Genomic DNA, 15,834 nt, shown 5'->3' with positions numbered 1-15,834 from the left:
AGTGTGTGTACAGTGAGTGAACAGTGAGAGTGTGAACAGTGACAGTGTGTACAGTGACAGTGTGATCCATGTCTATGGACAGTGTGGATAATCACAGAGTGTGGACAGTGAATGTGGACAGTGAGTATGGACAGCTTGAACAGTGAGTGTGGACAGTGCAGACAGTGACAGTGTGAACAGTCAGTTTGGACAGTGTGAGCACTAAGTACTGTCCAGTCCTCCTGACCTGCAGCTCCTTGTTCTCTCGGGCCAGTCTCAGTCTCTCAGCTCTCTCGCTGTCCAGAGCCTGGCACAGGGCATCGCCACGGAAACGCTCGTCGGTCAGCTCTGAGGTCAGGGCAGTGACCTAGGGGAGAGTCGATCCCAACTCTTAGCCTCACCTCAAATCAGTGCACGGGGAGTCTGAGTGGCGTCCTGGCACAGTGGGTACCTTGGTCTCCAGAGAGTCAGCACTCTGTCTCAGATCATTCCTCTCCTTGTCGGATTTCTCCAGCCTTCGTCTCAGGGCGCAGAGCTCGTCCTGGACATGCAGACAGACAGAGACAGATACCCCCATGGGGCCATTGTGCTCAGGAGCAACCACTGTGGGATCATGTCCACGTGTTCACAGTTTGTAACCACATGGAAGACAGGTGCTGGAGTCATTACTATTACTGTCATGTGTCAGACAGGAAGTACCTCCTTGGCTCTGTATCTCTGATCATCAATGTTGACGTCCAGCAGGGGGCGCACTTGGCCCAGAAGCCGCCACCAGGCCCAGTCGCGCACTGCGGACAGGACACGCATGTTCCTCTGGATGCAGCGCACAGCCATCTCCTGAACCTGAGTGCGACAGAGCCATGCAGGCACAAACGGGTACAATGTTAGCTAACGAGGTGATTGAAAACATTTTATGGGTCTGGGCAGGAAGAGGACAAAGTTTGGGTTAGAGGTAAAACAGGTAAAACAGCCATTTAAGGAGAGGGGTCGATGTGAGGTCAGAGGCCAGAGGTCAGAGTTGACTTACTTTCATGCGTCGGTATCGCTGTCTGGCCAAGTGACCCTGGCAGGCCGCCTGCAGGAGAACCAGCCAACCAGAGACCAGTTTCTCCCGCTGCTGCTCCAGGGAGGCCAGAATGCCCCTCTTCATGAACACCTGCACCAGGGAAAGAAGGAGATGAGAGGGCAGACGGGGGGAGGATCAAGGAGGCAGGATGGACACAGAGGGAGGGAGGCATTAGTTATCTACATGCTCTTCTGCAAGACTGATTCTCTAGTTTCTCTCAGTCAGACCAGCTCACCTGGCTGAGTCCTATAACAATGCTTCTCTTCTCCAGGTCCAGGTCCACCAGTAACTCCTCCACTGCCTGGACAGAGAGAGCAGGGCAAGAGAGACAGAGGCAATCTTCATGTGCAGAGAAAACACCAAACAACGTGTGCGGGGCGGTATTAGGCAAATACCCACTGCTAAGAAATATGAAGAAGAGAGCAATACAATACTGGCCACACCTTCAAATCAGTGACCAGAACTCCTAACACCACAAGGCCCTGCTGAGCCCAGAGCTGAGCCCAGAGAAGAGCCCCTCAGCCAGCTGGTCCTGAAGCTCACTGACACCAACCAGCACAGCTACAGCAACACAAATCACAATCAACCCAACCACAGCACAAGATAAACAACATTACCTCACCCGCTGGAACACACACACAAACACAACACAAACTGGAATACTACAGAACACTAAACAGACAATACACACTAGCTGATTATCTGCCCTTGAAAGAAACAGCAAGAACAAACAGAGCCTGACAAAGCACAGTGACTACAGCCTGGCCAGAGAAACTGGACACAGGCAGACCTGGCTTTCCAGAGAGGACAGGCTCAGTGACCACAGCCTGGCCATAGAAGCTGGACACAGGCAGACCTGGCTACCCAGAGAGGACAGGCTGTGCTCCCACTGCCAGCGGGGAGAAACAGAGACAGAGATGCACTTCCTACTGCACTGTGAGAAATACTCAGGGATTAGACAACAGTGGTCTTCGATACAACTGCGTCTATACTGGGGCCTGGTGCCCAAACTGCTGCTCCACAATGCCCCCTGATGTCTAAGACTGATGATATTTTTTTACATTCTTGCTTACCAACCTTCCTCTCGTCCGGAGTGATGAAGACAGAGCCGTACCTCTTCATCACCTGAGGAGAGAGAGCCTGGAAACGGCAGCGGAAGTCGCAGAGGGACATGTGGTCAGGATAGCCTGGAGAGAGAAGGGGGGAGCAGACAGTGGGGCTCAGAAGGGAGCATCCACAGTCTGGGGGTCCCAGAGGAATGCCATCTGACAGTGAGGGTCAGATGGGAGCACTTATGGTTTGGGGACCCTGAGTAGGAGCACTTGCAGATAGTGGGGCTCAGATGGGAGCGCCCACAGTCTGGGGTCCTAGACAGGAAAGCCTGCAGCTGATAACTGGTGCTGTTGCCCAAAGGCAGGGTCTGTCCTGCAGGTCAGGCCCTGGGAGCGCTGGGAAACCGGTGCTGTTGGGTCTGTCCTGCAGGTCAGGCCCTGGGAGCGCTGGGAAACCGGTGCTGTTGGGTCTGTCCTGCAGGTCAGGCCCTGGGAGCGCTGGGAAACCGGTGCTGTTGGGTCTGTCCTGCAGGTCAGGCTCTGGGAGCGCTGGGAAACCGGTGCTGTTGGGTCTGTCCTGCAGGTCAGGCCCTGGGAGCGCTGGGAAACCGGTGCTGTTGGGTCTGTCCTGCAGGTCAGGCTCTGGGAGCGCTGGGAAACCGGTGCTGTTGGGTCTGTCCTGCAGGTCAGGCCCTGGGAGCGCTGGGAAACCGGTGCTGTTGGGTCTGTCCTGCAGGTCAGGCCCTGGGAGCGCTGGGAAACCGGTGCTGTTGGGTCTGTCCTGCAGGTCAGGCCCTGGGAGCGCTGGGAAACCGGTGCTGTTGGGTCTGTCCTGCAGGTCAGGCCCTGGGAGTGCTGGGAAACCGGTGCTGTTGGGTCTGTCCTGCAGGTCAGGCCCTGGGAGCGCTGGGAAACCGGTGCTGTTGGGTCTGTCCTGCAGGTCAGGCCCTGGGAGAGCTGGGAAACGGGCTCACCGGCACGGTGCAGCTGCAGGCTGTGCAGCGTGTGTGTGGAGTGCAGCTGTGTCCGCAGGGCTGGCACGTCGAACGTCCCCCTAGCGCCCCCCTGCCCCCGCGGCACCACGCAGTGCAGGAACGTGGGACGGGAGCGCCGCAGCAGGTTGATCAGGGCATCCTGGGGAGAAAGAGAGAGCAAGTCAGCCTGGGTCTCTGCACTGTGACCCCACTCTGCCCAGACCTGCGTCAGCCTGGGTCTGTGCACTGTGACCCCACTCTGCCCAGAACTGCGTCAGTCTGGGTCTCTGCACTGTGACCCCACTCTGCCCAGACCTGCGTCAGCCTGGGTCTCTGCACTGTGACCCCACTCTGCCCAGACCTGCGTCAGTCTGGGTCCCTGCACTGTGACCCCGCTCTGCCCAGACCTGCGTCTGCCCCGCGACCCCACTGCCCAGACTGGTGTTAGGGTCCCAGCAACTACCATCCACTTCACCTCCACATTGTAACAACATTAAAATGCAAAATAAATAGCAATAGTGCATCACTTACTCACACTGTCAACATGAACGGCAACATCAATTCATTCAAATGCAATGGTTTTAAGGACTATTAGGACCAAGTCTACAATACTACAGTATAAAAGGACAACCCAAGGAAAAGGACAGCAGCAGAGAAGCCGTGCTTCTTTATAGTTCAATATAAAGACCAGCAGGCCGCCTCCATGGGTACAGTCAGTCTGGGCGCCCGTCTTCAGTGCCCATGTCTGTCGCACTCACTGCCTGCAGTTTGATAGTGACACAGGCCGATCGTCCTCTCAGGGCTGCCTGCCCCCCGCTGAAGGTCTTCCTGACGATGCCAGCTCTCTGCAGTGACCGCTGGGACCCCCCCTCCACACCCCCCAGTCCCCGGCAGAAAGGGGGGACAGCAGACCGGGGGGCAAAAAGGCTGCGCACCACTTGCCTGAGGGAGACAGTGTGGATTACAAATGTATGTACACATTGCACTGATTGTATAGCTTTGGCAACACTGTAATTTAACAGTCATGCCAATGAAGCTGTTTGAATTTGAATTTGACAGAGACAGTCATGGACACACACACCCATTGCAACACTGCCGACTCCAGACGTTCAACACAGACAGACACAGACAGACCCGGAGAGAGAGGAGAGAGAGGGAGAGAGGGGGTGAGGGAGAAGGAGAGGAGACAGAAGCAAGCTCACAGGCTGGAATGCTGCAGCAGGGTGCTGGCATTGGCTGCAGATGGGTTGGCCTGGACCAGACTGAACCAGCCGCTCAGGTCATACCGGACCGGGTCGCCGCCAAGCTGGTGGGCAACCTCACACTGCAGGGGCTGCTCACATGGCCGCACTGGGAGAGGGCAGGAGGGGTGGAGAGACAGAGGCAGGGAGGGGAGAACAGAGAGATGGCTGAGTTTCGGGATCTGTCCCAGAAAGAGACTTCCCGGTTGACAGGCAGGCGGACAGACCTGTGTCTCCAAAGTAAGAGCAGACTCTCTCCAGCACTGCCGCCTCACTGGAGCCCGGAGTCAGGACCTCCTCGTCCAGCACCCACAGCAGCCCCTGGGGAGCGCCGTTGGCCGAGCGCACCTGGGGGTGGGAGAGGGCATGAGCATCGCGCCAGCGGAGGCGGAGGGGCGTGCAGAGAGAGGAGCGGGCGAGCAGGAGTCACCTGCAGGGTGGGCTGGTCGAAGAGGCACACCACCTGAGCTGGGCTCGTCTCCGGGGGCTCGAACAGCACACTCACTCCTTCCTGGGGGTGCAGGCACAACAGCTAAGTCACTTTTAAGTAGCTGACATTTGCAGCCCTATTGTTCTTACCAGCATTGTGAAAAACATTGCACCTCCTCTAACTGCTGTCAGACGTGCAGTACTGTTCCTGTGGCCCGCTCCGGCCCGTATCTGTGTGTCGGACCTGCAGTGCTGTGCCTGGCCTGCTCCAGCCCGTATCTGTGTGTCGGACCTGCAGTGCTGTGCCTGGCCCGCTCCAGCCCGTATCTGTGTGTCGGACCTGCAGTGCTGTGCCTGGCCTGCTCCAGCCCGTATCTGTGTGTCGGACCTGCAGTGCTGTGCCTGGCCTGCTCCAGCCCGTATCTGCATGTCTGACCTGCAGTGCTGTGCCTGGCCCGCTCCAGCCCGTATCTGTGTGTCGGACCTGCAGTGCTGTGCCTGGCCTGCTCCAGCCCGTATCTGCATGTCTGACCTGCAGTACTGTGCCTGGCCTGCTCCAGCCCGGGGCTCTGACCTGCTGGTACCGCTGCAGCGTGCTGGAGAAGGTGTGCTGGTAGCAGAGGTCCAGCAGGCGCTCCTGGACGTAGTTGTGGCAGAGCTCTGCGAAGCCAGCCGCCCTCTCTTCATCCCCGTGCCGAGGGTTCTGGAAACCTGGGGTGTCCACCAGCATGACTGATCCCAGCGTCAGCTGCTGGGAGGACAGTGACCTGTGTGCAGGAGAGGCCCAGGCTTGAAATATGGCCTACATGCCTGCTGTGCACAGACACACAACCACATGTACACACACACCCCAGGTACCTGTTGATGAGAGAGACCACGGTGCTGAAAAGCTCCTCGTACAGCCCCACTGCCATCCCCTCCACACACTGCACTGCTGTGAGCCTGGGACCTGAAACACACACAGCCCACTGCGTCACACAGCGCCCTCGACACCGCTGAGCAGCGGCTCCTAATCCTGTGCAGTGTGTGTGCCTCACAGGCAAACAGTCAGACAGCTGACAACACTGACAGACACGTAGACAGACACACACAGGCCAACAGACCATCGGTGCTGCGGTCGCAGTCCTGGCCTGGCCGCTCTCTGGCGCCCCCGGTGGCCTGCTGGAGTAGGTGCAGCAGGTGGTGCTTGAAGACGGCGGTGGACAGCTCCTCCCCCTCACAGCCCAGCACGGCGGCCGCGCGCTGCGCACTGTCGAACTGCAGGAACTGCCGCCTGCCCACTGAGGGAGTGAGAGAGAGAGGGGTTCACAGCTTTCGGCAGAGTTGAGAACTCCATGCAACAGAGAGCAATTTACTGATTAAATTAATTTCACACTCCTGCTGATCATTTCATTAACAAGCAGTTAATGACTCCCACACTTACTAGCTGTGCACTCTCAGGGGTACACAGACGCCCCTTTTACTTCTCCATACAGCAACACTCTGATAGCTGTCTAACACTGAATGATCTACACTGACCAACACAATGTATAACACACACTGACTGATCTACACTGACCAACACAATGTATAACACACTGACAGATTTTCACTGACCAACACGTCGTGTAACACACACTGACAGACACATTGACCGATGTTCTGATGACTGACAGCACCCCATCTTCTCATTTTGGTTTAGTCCCACCTTTGCAAGCCCCCGCTGCTCCCAAGTGGTATATCCCAGCGAGCACGTGCCAGATTGCTCGCTGCTCATTGTCTGATAATCCCAGCGTTCCCAAGGCAGCCTGCAACTTCCCAAAGGCCACTGCGGCTTTCTGCTTCTCCTCCACCTGAGCGAGAGACTTCCTTCATGTCAACTTTGATTTCAATATACAAGTCTCTCAACATCAAAACCTCCACGTTTCTGCTAGTGACATTTCGCTGGGTGTAACAGGAGAGAGAGCATGAGCAGGTAAAAGAGACGGAGGCATTCAGGCCATCCATGTCAGTGACCAGTGAGGCTGAGGACACATCTGGAGTTCCAGTGCTGATCCAGCGGTTCACCTCTGCAGACTAATTAAGAACTTGTTACCAATCTGGCCATTACTTACCTTCTTCACTGAAGTGATGCCAAACAGGTTGTCTTCAGCCATCTGGTGCAAGTGTAGCTCAGTCCTGCAAGAGAGAGCGAGACAGAGAGAGAGGGAGAGAAATACAGTAAGCAAGAGAGGAATAGAGAGACTCAGTGACCACAGACTGGCCATAGAAACTGGACACAGGTAGACCTGGCTGCCCAGAGAGGACAGGCTGTGCTCCCACTGCCAGTGGGGAGAAACAGACAGAGGTGCGCTTCCTACTGCACTGTGAGAAATACTCTGGGATTAGAGAAACATTCTTCCCCAAATTTATAGATCTAATCTCAGAATTCCCACACCTGACAGAACCAAAACAGCTCCCAATCCTACTGGAAGAGGGGGGGGGGGAACTCAGTTGAACTGGCAACCCAGTAATTGATCTCCTGTCACAGCCTGAGGAACAGTGAGCCTGTCTCTCAATAATGTTGCATGTTGTATATAAATGTCCTATGATGTAAATGTACAGTATATGTTGTATTGACTCTAGTTGCTTTTGCAGCCCTGAGTCAGTACTGAATTGCAGGTATTTGCTGCCCTCTGATGTTGACAGGAGGACACTGCCACTACAGCCCTGATGATTGCTGCTGAACTCGTACGATATTTCTTTCCCTCTTCAGTTTCTTTCTGCAGACTCCTGCTCTCCCTGTCTCTCTGTCACTCCTCCTTTTCCCAGGGTTCCTCTTCCTCTATCTCTCTCCTCGTACCTCAGCTCCGGGCTCAGTCCCGCCAGCAGCTGCTTGAAGACGTGGAAGGTGTCTTCTCCCTCTGGCCTCCGGGTCACTCTCCAGCGCTCCAGCAGCATGGTCTGAGAGGGGCAGAGGAGATGCTGAGTAGAGGCTCCCTGCTCCGGCTGAGAGAACCAGCCTGCCAGACTGGCATGCTCAGAGACAGACAGGCAGCGAGCAGCCAGCTGAGACGGGTACCTGCACGTGAGCAGCAGACACTCGCCCCGCGTGGTTGAAGTCCAGTGACAGCACCATGGAGAAGCGGGAGGAGGAATCGCAGTGCCGTGTTTTCACACAGCCAAATGCCCGGAGCACCGTCAGCGCGGCCTTCAGCTTTTCCACTGCTCACACACAGACGAAACACTGAAAAACTGTCACACCCACAGCCCTGAGTCAGTACTGTCACACACACTGCCCTGAGTCAGTACCGTCACACACACTGACCTGAGTCAGTACCGTCAAACATACTGCCCTGAGTCAGTACTGTCACACACACTGCCCTGAGTCAGTACCGTCACACACACTGACCTGAGCCAGTACTGTCACATCCACTGACCTGAGCCAGTACTGTCACACCCAATGCCCTGAGTCAGTAATGTCACTCCCACTGCCCTGAGTCAGTACTGTCACAAACACTGCCCTGAGTCAGTACCGTCACACACACTGACCTGAGTCAGTACCGTCAAACATACTACCCTGAGTCCGTACAGTCACACCCCTTGCCCTGAGTCAGTACTGTCACACACACTGCCCTGTCAGTACCATCACACACACTGACCTGAGCCAGTACTGTCACATCCACTGACCTGAGCCAGTACCGTCACACATACTGCCCTGAGTCAGTACTGTCACACCCAATGCCCTGAGTCAGTAATGTCACTCCCACTGCCCTGAGTCCGTACAGTCACACCCCTTGCCCTGAGTCAGTACTGTCACACACACTGCCCTGAGTCAGTACCGTCACACACACTGCCCTGGGTCAGTACTGCAACAGTTGCTGTACTGGAATAGACACTGCACTGAGTTAATAGTATGATTTAGAATTATTAATTCTAATTAAATATTACCCCCTTCCTCAGGTCCCCCTCTCCCTCAGCATACACCGTCTTCTCTCCAGCATCATTTTCTCCCAGTTCTCCCCTGTCTCTCACGCAGCCTCCTGCCATTCTCGTACCCGTGACAATGTTGCCCGCTGTACCAGCGTGTCGTATCAGCTCCTCTGCCACATCCTGGCAGCCAGTGGTTTTGCCCGCTCCGCTGCGGCCCAGGCTCACCAGGGTCTGGTCCTTCCTCTGCCGGAGCATGGCGCCATACAGACGCTGAGCCAGCAGGCGTGACAGCGAGGGGGCGGGGTCTGGCCGCCGCAACTTTGACGCCTGATGCACAGAGGGCAGGGAAGGGTGAGTGGTGCAGGAGAGAGGGGTCAGAGGGGTGAGTGGTGCAGGAGAGAGGGGTCAGGGGGGTGAGTGGTGCAGGAGAGAGGGGTCAGAGGGGGGTGAGTGGTGCAGGAGAGAGGGGTCAGAGGGGGGTGAGTGGTGCAGGAGAGAGGGGTCAGAGGGGTGAGTGGTGCAGGAGAGAGGGGTCAGAGGGGGGTGAGTGGTGCAGGAGAGAGGGGTCAGAGGGGTGAGTGGTGCAGGAGAGAGGGGTCAGAGGGGTGATTGGTGCAGGAGAGAGGGGTCAGAGGGGTGAGTGGTGCAGGAGAGAGGGGTCAGAGGGGGGTGAGTGGTGAAGGAGAGAGGGGTCAGAGGGGTGAGTGGTGCAGGAGAGAGGGGTCAGAGGGGTGAGTGGTGCAGGAGAGAGGGGTCAGAGGGGTGAGTGGTGCAGGAGAGAGGGGTCAGAGGGGGGTGAGTGGTGCAGGAGAGAGGGGTCAGAGGGGTGATTGGTGCAGGAGAGAGGGGTCAGAGGGGTGAGTGGTGCAGGAGAGAGGGGTCAGAGGGGTGAGTGGTGCAGGAGAGAGGGGTCAGGGGGGTGAGTGGTGCAGGAGAGAGAGGTCAGAGGGGTGAGTGGTGCAGGAGAGAGGGGTCAGAGGGGTGATTGGTGCAGGAGAGAGAGGTCAGAGGGGTGAGTGGTGCAGGAGAGAGGGGTCAGAGGGGTGAGTGGTGCAGGAGAGAGGGGTCAGAGGGGTGATTGGTGCAGGAGAGAGGGGTCAGAGGGGGGTGAGTGGTGCAGGAGAGAGGGGTCAGAGGGGTGATTGGTGCAGGAGAGAGGGGTCAGAGGGGTGAGTGGTGCAGGAGAGAGGGGTCAGAGGGGTGATTGGTGCAGGAGAGAGGGGTCAGAGGGGTGAGTGGTGCAGGAGAGAGGGGTCAGGGGGTGAGTGGTGCAGGAGAGAGGGGTCAGAGGGGTGAGTGGTGCAGGAGAGAGGGGTCAGAGGGGTGAGTGGTGCAGGAGAGAGGGGTCAGAGGGGTGATTGGTGCAGGAGAGAGGGGTCAGAGGGGGGTGAGTGGTGCAGAAGAGAGGGGTCAGAGGGGTGAGTGGTGCAGGAGAGAGGGGTCAGAGGGGTGAGTGGTGCAGGAGAGAGGGGTCAGAGGGGTGAGTGGTGCAGGAGAGGGAGCAGCGCAGAGGCGGGTGTGTGGGAGGAGCCTCACCTTGCCTGGTGTGGGGGGCGGTATGGGGGGCGGAGGGCGCAGGGCAATCATGTTGGGCCCGGCCAGGGTGAGGTGCTGCTGGGCCAGGCTGCGTGTGATCAGCGTGTGCAGCACGCTGGACTCGTTCACACACTGCAGCATGCTCAGGTCCTCCGCCAGGGCCTGCTCGGGGGGGTTGGCCTGCAGGGACACAGCAGGTGTGAGAGACTGGCAGTAACGGAACAAGAGCAAGGCCGAGTAGCGCAGGTTCTGTCCCGACTCACCTTCTCGATCTCGTCCTCCTGGACATCCAGCACCGACCCATCTGTCTCCAGACGGACCCTCACTCTCCCCTCGGGCAGCTCTGGGGTCCCCACGTCCGGCTTCAGCTGTGTCGCTGCACAAAGATAGGGTCATCACAACCCTGTGCCAGCGCACGGTGCCCTGGGCTCTGATCCACTGCACAACAGCAGGATTTGCACCCGTGCTGCCAGACTCACCTGGAGTGAAGCCGTCTCTGTGCACATGCCACACCTGGCAGGCCTCGTACCACACATCCCTCTGCGGAGAGACAGAGCGAGGGTGAGTGTGGTGCGGCTGTGCCAATCGGCTGGCAGTGTGTGTCTCCTTCTCTCACCTGCTCCGTGGTGCTGCTCTCGGCTGTCTGCCCCTCAGGCTCCTGTCTCTCGGTCTCTGCTCCTTTCTGCACCTGCTCTCCCTCTTTCTCCTTCAGCTCCTTGTCTGCCTGTCTGTCCTCCTTCGCTTTCATGGCGATGGCCTCTTCCTGTTTACCATGGGCAGTGTCCTGCTCTTCTGATTGGCTCTTCTGGGGCTGGGCAGACCAAGGCTCCGCTCCTTGTCCTCCCAGCTTTGGTGACATCATCCTCCTGGCTGATTTCTTGGTGCCTGTGGCAGCCTGGTGCTGCCCATCCTCGTCACAGTGGACACCGTTGACCAGCAGGGATGACCAGCTGCTCATCTCTCGCTCTGTGGGGGGGATCTCTTCTGGAGGGGGCAGGAAGGGAAGGACTAGGTTTTCGCTGAGCTTGCTGGGCTGGACCAAACCAGAACAGATCCAGTATTACCGGCTCGTGTAGAACATATGTGCAACCTTGCATAGATGGGTTGGTGTGTTTCATTATGTTTATATATATAAACTGTATATATAGATTATATAACATATATAATGTACAATTCAGATTATAATATACAATCCACAGTATGTATTATAATGTTCATGAAATCTATATAATTAAAGCTCAATAATTAAATTAATTGTAATTAAAGCAACAGCTGTGAGACACACTGTGAAGGAGCTCTGTGCTCTGTGATTTGTCCAATCAGTAACAATAATTAATTTTAATTATTTCATTCAGTTCAATAGCTAACAGCTGATGCAATAAGAAGGGAGATCCTGGAATCCCAGCAGCTGTGGGTCCCCCCCTCACGCCCCCTGCTGGCCGTCTCCTCTCACCGCCTTCTCCTCCCGTGACGCACAAGCTGGGGGCTCCGGCTCCTTCCTCTTGGCCTCCTGCTCCGTCTCGCGGACGAGCTGCCGGATGAATCCGCCAGGAGCAGCGGAGAGCGGTGGGGGTGGCTCAGCAGGCACTGGTCTCCTCTTCTCCTCCTGAATCTGAATCCAACAGAGACACGGGCCAGTCAGTCAGACTCACAGAGACAGACTGAGACACTGACTGAGACACAGACTGAGACACTGAGACAGAGAGACACTGAGACACTGAGACACTGGCACACTGAGACACAGAGAGACACTGACTGAGACACTGAGACACTGACTGAGACACAGACTGAGACACAGACTGAGACAGAGAGACACTGAGACACTGGCACACTGAGACACAGAGAGACACTGACTGAGACACTGAGACACAGACTGAGACACTGAGAGAAACTAAGACACTGACTGGGACACTGACACATGAGAGAGAGACACACTAATGAATTGAGACAGACATGCAGGGAAGCCAGACTGGATTTAACACTCGAACATGGCTGAGAGATGAACAGCTGCACAGATCTCCAGGTCCAGCACTGACAGACAAGCTCAGCATGACTCTCAGCATCAGGCACATGCGGGTCTGCTGGAGGTGTGTCTGTCCCTGGCTCCCTGGCACCCTGGCACTGCCCTCTCAAGAGGACCTAGGTGTCTGTGTGTTGCTGTCCACACTTCGTGAGCCCATAGAGATGAGGCGTGGGGCCCAGAGTGATGGAGAAGCTGGTTGGGGAACAGCTGTGTGATGAGGGATGGCAAAGGTGATCAGAGACAGATGGGGAAACAGTGGACAGTGAGGCTGGGGGCCAGCTGGACTCTGGCAGGGCCTGTGTTCACGAGCTACACCACCTGCTGCTTCTCTTAAACTGAAATAATTCACACACAGGTGAACAGAGAACTATACTGACGGATGTATCCCCACTCTTTTACGTATTTAACAGGTCAGTTCACATGAGGGCCAGTCACTGATGGAGTGGAGCCAAATGCTGTGACAGTGGACTTCCCAACAGGGATGTGGATCTGCGTGCTGCCTGGCCCAGGCAGGGGACAGAGCTGGACACACAGCACACCCCAGCATGCAGGTACGAGTGAGAGTGAGTGAGTGTGTCAGCGGAAGGCCTTTCAGGGGACAGCTCACTCCTCAGTGTCTCTCAGAGGCTGCAGGCTGAAACACTGTCCATGCAGAGGTCTCACATTCACAACCTCTCACACACTCACTCACACACACGCTCAATTTCACACACTCTCACTCTGTCTGTCTGTCTACGCTGAGCTCTCACACCGCTGAACAACACTGCACCCATCTACACAGCCCTGCACACAGCTACACAACCATGCACAGCACTACACCTCCCTTCTGTTCCCAGAGGGCCAAGCGAGACGACAGCTCCATGGCTGTCTGAGCAGTTGCAAGGGTCAGAGGTCAGCCAGGGGTGAGGGGTCTTGCCAAGCGACAGTGTTGAGAACCAGGGGGTTGTGGGGGTCTGGAATGAGGTAGTGACAGGGAGAGAGACAGGTATAGATACTGAGAGAGGAGGAGTGTGCTTCTACTTGAGGACCTCTTCCTCCGTGTCTGCAGAACAAAGCTCTGAAATGACCGATCTACTAATCTAGTACTCATGGATTCTCAGCAGTCCCTGAACTGGGCTGATGGGGGCGCTGCAGGAGAAGCTCCAGCATGAGCAATGGGTTCCAGGCCTGGCTGTAACACAGGTGCCCAGGAGTCTGAGAGGCGTCCCTGCATAGTGAGCGCTGATGAGGAATGAGAATGATGATGAACAGTAAAAAAACACAGACAAGAACACCAGCGATCTGCACTGCAGAGAGAAACAACATCACACTGCTGCAAACCACAGGTGTACTGAGCCACCACTTCTCCTATACAGAACCAGACATTCCACCAATCTGTATCACAGGACTGTAGTGCAGTATTCTAGTACAGCACAGTGTAGTACAGTCGCAAAGAGATCACTGCACAGCCTCACAGTACTGTAGTACAGTATTCTAGTACAGCACAGTGTAGTACAGTCACACAGAGATCACAGCACAGCCTCACAGGACTGTAGTGCAGTATTCTAGTACAGCACAGTGTAGTACAGTCACACAGAGATCACTGCACAGCCTCACAGTACTGTAGTGCAGTATTCTAGTACAGAACAGTGTAGCACAGTCACACAGAGATCACAGCACAGCCTCACAGTACTGTAGTGCAGTATTCTAGTACAGAACAGTGTAGTACAGTCACACGGAGATCACAGCACAGCCTCACAGTACTGTAGTGCAGTATTCTAGTACAGAACAGTGTAGTACAGTCACACGGAGATCACAGCACAGCCTCACAGTACTGTAGTGCAGTATTCTAGTACAGAACAGTGTAGTACAGTCACACGGAGATCACAGCACAGCCTCACAGGACTGTAGTGCAGTATTCTTGTACAGTACAACATGGTACAGAAACACGCATCAGAAATCACCACTCTGCCTCACCACAGTCTAGTGCTACAATGCAGTATAATTGAAGAACAGTGAAGTACAGGATCAGTGCACTGCTCTGTGCTACTACAGCACTGTACCGGGGTATTGTTGTGGTTCGGTACATTATAATGTACATGTTTACACACTTGACATCACTGTGCTGCCTCAGTGCCCTGAAACCTTTCAGCAGCCACTGTTCGATTCACAATCACTGGTATAACTCACAGTTTGAAAAGCTGCATATTGGACTGTGTGTTTAGTATCACTGAATTATTCTTATAAATAATTATTTGTTTTAACTGGACTGTGTTTAATAATTACAATGCCTTCTACTGCTTCTTTCGCAGCTCCACAGCTGGGTCTTGGCCCTGTACAATACAGCCACAGAACTTGCTTCTATTTCTTCTGCAGGAATAACAGGACTGTCCCGTTACAAACTGGCTACTCATCCCGAATTCTCAAATATCAAGAAAACTGACCTGAGACACAGCTGATGGTTTGGAGTGTTAAAAAATGATCACTTAGTCAATAAAGCAATATAATGAACTCCAGTTTCCTTCAAAGTAGAAATCAGTTCTCAAAAATAAGAAATGATGACTGGAGAAACACTTCGCAAGAGTCTAAAAATAACCAGACAGAAGGCCACACAGGCTCCCTGGCCTCAGTAATGGCCAGAGAGCCACTAGGAACAGCCCCGACTCCGGCTCTCAGCCTGGCTGGGAAGACTCATACCAAAACACCTTACCTGCTCAGAACCGACAGGACCGAGGGACAGTAAGTGAGGAATCCCTGTCTTCTTCTCCTCTGTCCTTCACAGAGTTTGTCCAGACAGCTCCCAGGGCCGAAGGAGGACAGGCAGACACACTCTCACACGCGCAGAGCTGGTATCTCTGGCAGCTGAGTTAACACAAGGCTGAGCTATTAATACCGGCGGGCTCAGCCCTGGACAGGACAGCCCAGTTTGGAAACAGGACAGCAACTGAGTGTCCGCTGGGGAGAGGCGAGTGGGGGAGAGGGAGGGAGAGATAAGGAGAGGCAGAGAGGGAGAGAGGGGACTGAACTGCACACCAGTAAGCAGAGAGAGGGGGAAGACAGAGAGACAGATGTGTGATTTCTATCTGCTTGGGCAACACTGTAATTCAGCAGTCAGGCCAATTAAGCTCTTTGTATCTGAATCCCAATCTGAACTTGGCACAGGTAGGAGGGCACAGGAAGAGAGCACTGGATGGTAGAGGCAGAGGAGGGGGGATTCAGGTGGAGAGGGGGCGCAGTGTTGTGCTTTGGAGTGTGATGCTCTCTGCTCTCAGCAGCAGGGCTGCACATCAAACACTTGAGGACTCTGAAGTCTGATTCACCTTAAACATGCAGTGTGAGGCACCAGTCACTTAAGGAAGAGCGTGGCTCAGCAGCCTGAGCTCTGCAGGAGAGGGGCCTGTCTGGATCAGCCGGGCAGGGGGCCTTGATCAAGGATAAGGTTCTATAAATCACACGACCTCAATGGGTAAAGACTGTGGTGTCTGACCTGGAGTGAGGCAGACAGACAGCAGGTCGAGAAGACTGGACTAGGCCACCCTACCAAGACTCAGCTTGAGACTGTGCAGAGACACCTGGCTATAAATACCCTCTACGCACATCACCAGCCCTCCAATCAGAGAGCACCAACGGCACTCCTCACGTTCCGACCCTAGCAACAGTCTCC

The 15,834-nt window shown here is 55.3% G+C and overlaps 1 protein-coding gene across 6 annotated transcripts in view; it reads right to left on the bottom strand.

The window, feature by feature from the left end:
- myo18b (myosin XVIIIB) overlaps nt 1-15,030 on the bottom strand; it is a 28,488-nt gene extending 13,458 nt beyond the window's left edge. For 4 of the 6 annotated variants that reach the window (XM_088936102.1, XM_088936104.1, XM_088936105.1 and 1 more), the window contains exons 1-25: nt 14,881-15,030; nt 11,622-11,780; nt 10,785-11,201; nt 10,648-10,708; nt 10,432-10,544; nt 10,169-10,348; nt 8,758-8,959; nt 7,782-7,924; nt 7,563-7,663; nt 6,835-6,898; nt 6,429-6,573; nt 5,845-6,021; nt 5,600-5,690; nt 5,316-5,508; nt 4,743-4,823; nt 4,540-4,660; nt 4,274-4,421; nt 3,830-4,013; nt 3,072-3,231; nt 2,123-2,232; nt 1,281-1,346; nt 1,007-1,135; nt 679-822; nt 431-520; nt 227-346 (exon numbers count right to left, since the gene is read on the bottom strand). In XM_088936102.1, the coding sequence (XP_088792228.1) occupies nt 227-346; nt 431-520; nt 679-822; nt 1,007-1,135; nt 1,281-1,346; nt 2,123-2,232; nt 3,072-3,231; nt 3,830-4,013; nt 4,274-4,421; nt 4,540-4,660; nt 4,743-4,823; nt 5,316-5,508; nt 5,600-5,690; nt 5,845-6,021; nt 6,429-6,573; nt 6,835-6,898; nt 7,563-7,663; nt 7,782-7,924; nt 8,758-8,959; nt 10,169-10,348; nt 10,432-10,544; nt 10,648-10,708; nt 10,785-11,126 (3,165 nt within the window). In that variant the 5' untranslated portion in view covers nt 11,127-11,201; nt 11,622-11,780; nt 14,881-15,030. The remainder of the gene's footprint in view (nt 1-226; nt 347-430; nt 521-678; nt 823-1,006; nt 1,136-1,280; nt 1,347-2,122; nt 2,233-3,071; nt 3,232-3,829; nt 4,014-4,273; nt 4,422-4,539; nt 4,661-4,742; nt 4,824-5,315; nt 5,509-5,599; nt 5,691-5,844; nt 6,022-6,428; nt 6,574-6,834; nt 6,899-7,562; nt 7,664-7,781; nt 7,925-8,757; nt 8,960-10,168; nt 10,349-10,431; nt 10,545-10,647; nt 10,709-10,784; nt 11,202-11,621; nt 11,781-14,880) is intronic. The other 2 variants (XM_088936103.1, XM_088936106.1) reach the window with 1 other exon arrangement.
- Between the last annotated feature and the right edge of the window lie 804 nt (nt 15,031-15,834).

Source organism: Atractosteus spatula, chromosome 17, assembly GCF_055471065.1.
Source record: "Atractosteus spatula isolate fAtrSpa1 chromosome 17, fAtrSpa1.hap1, whole genome shotgun sequence".
Lineage (NCBI taxonomy): Eukaryota > Metazoa > Chordata > Actinopteri > Semionotiformes > Lepisosteidae > Atractosteus > Atractosteus spatula.
This window is presented reverse-complemented; position numbering and strand designations above follow the sequence as displayed.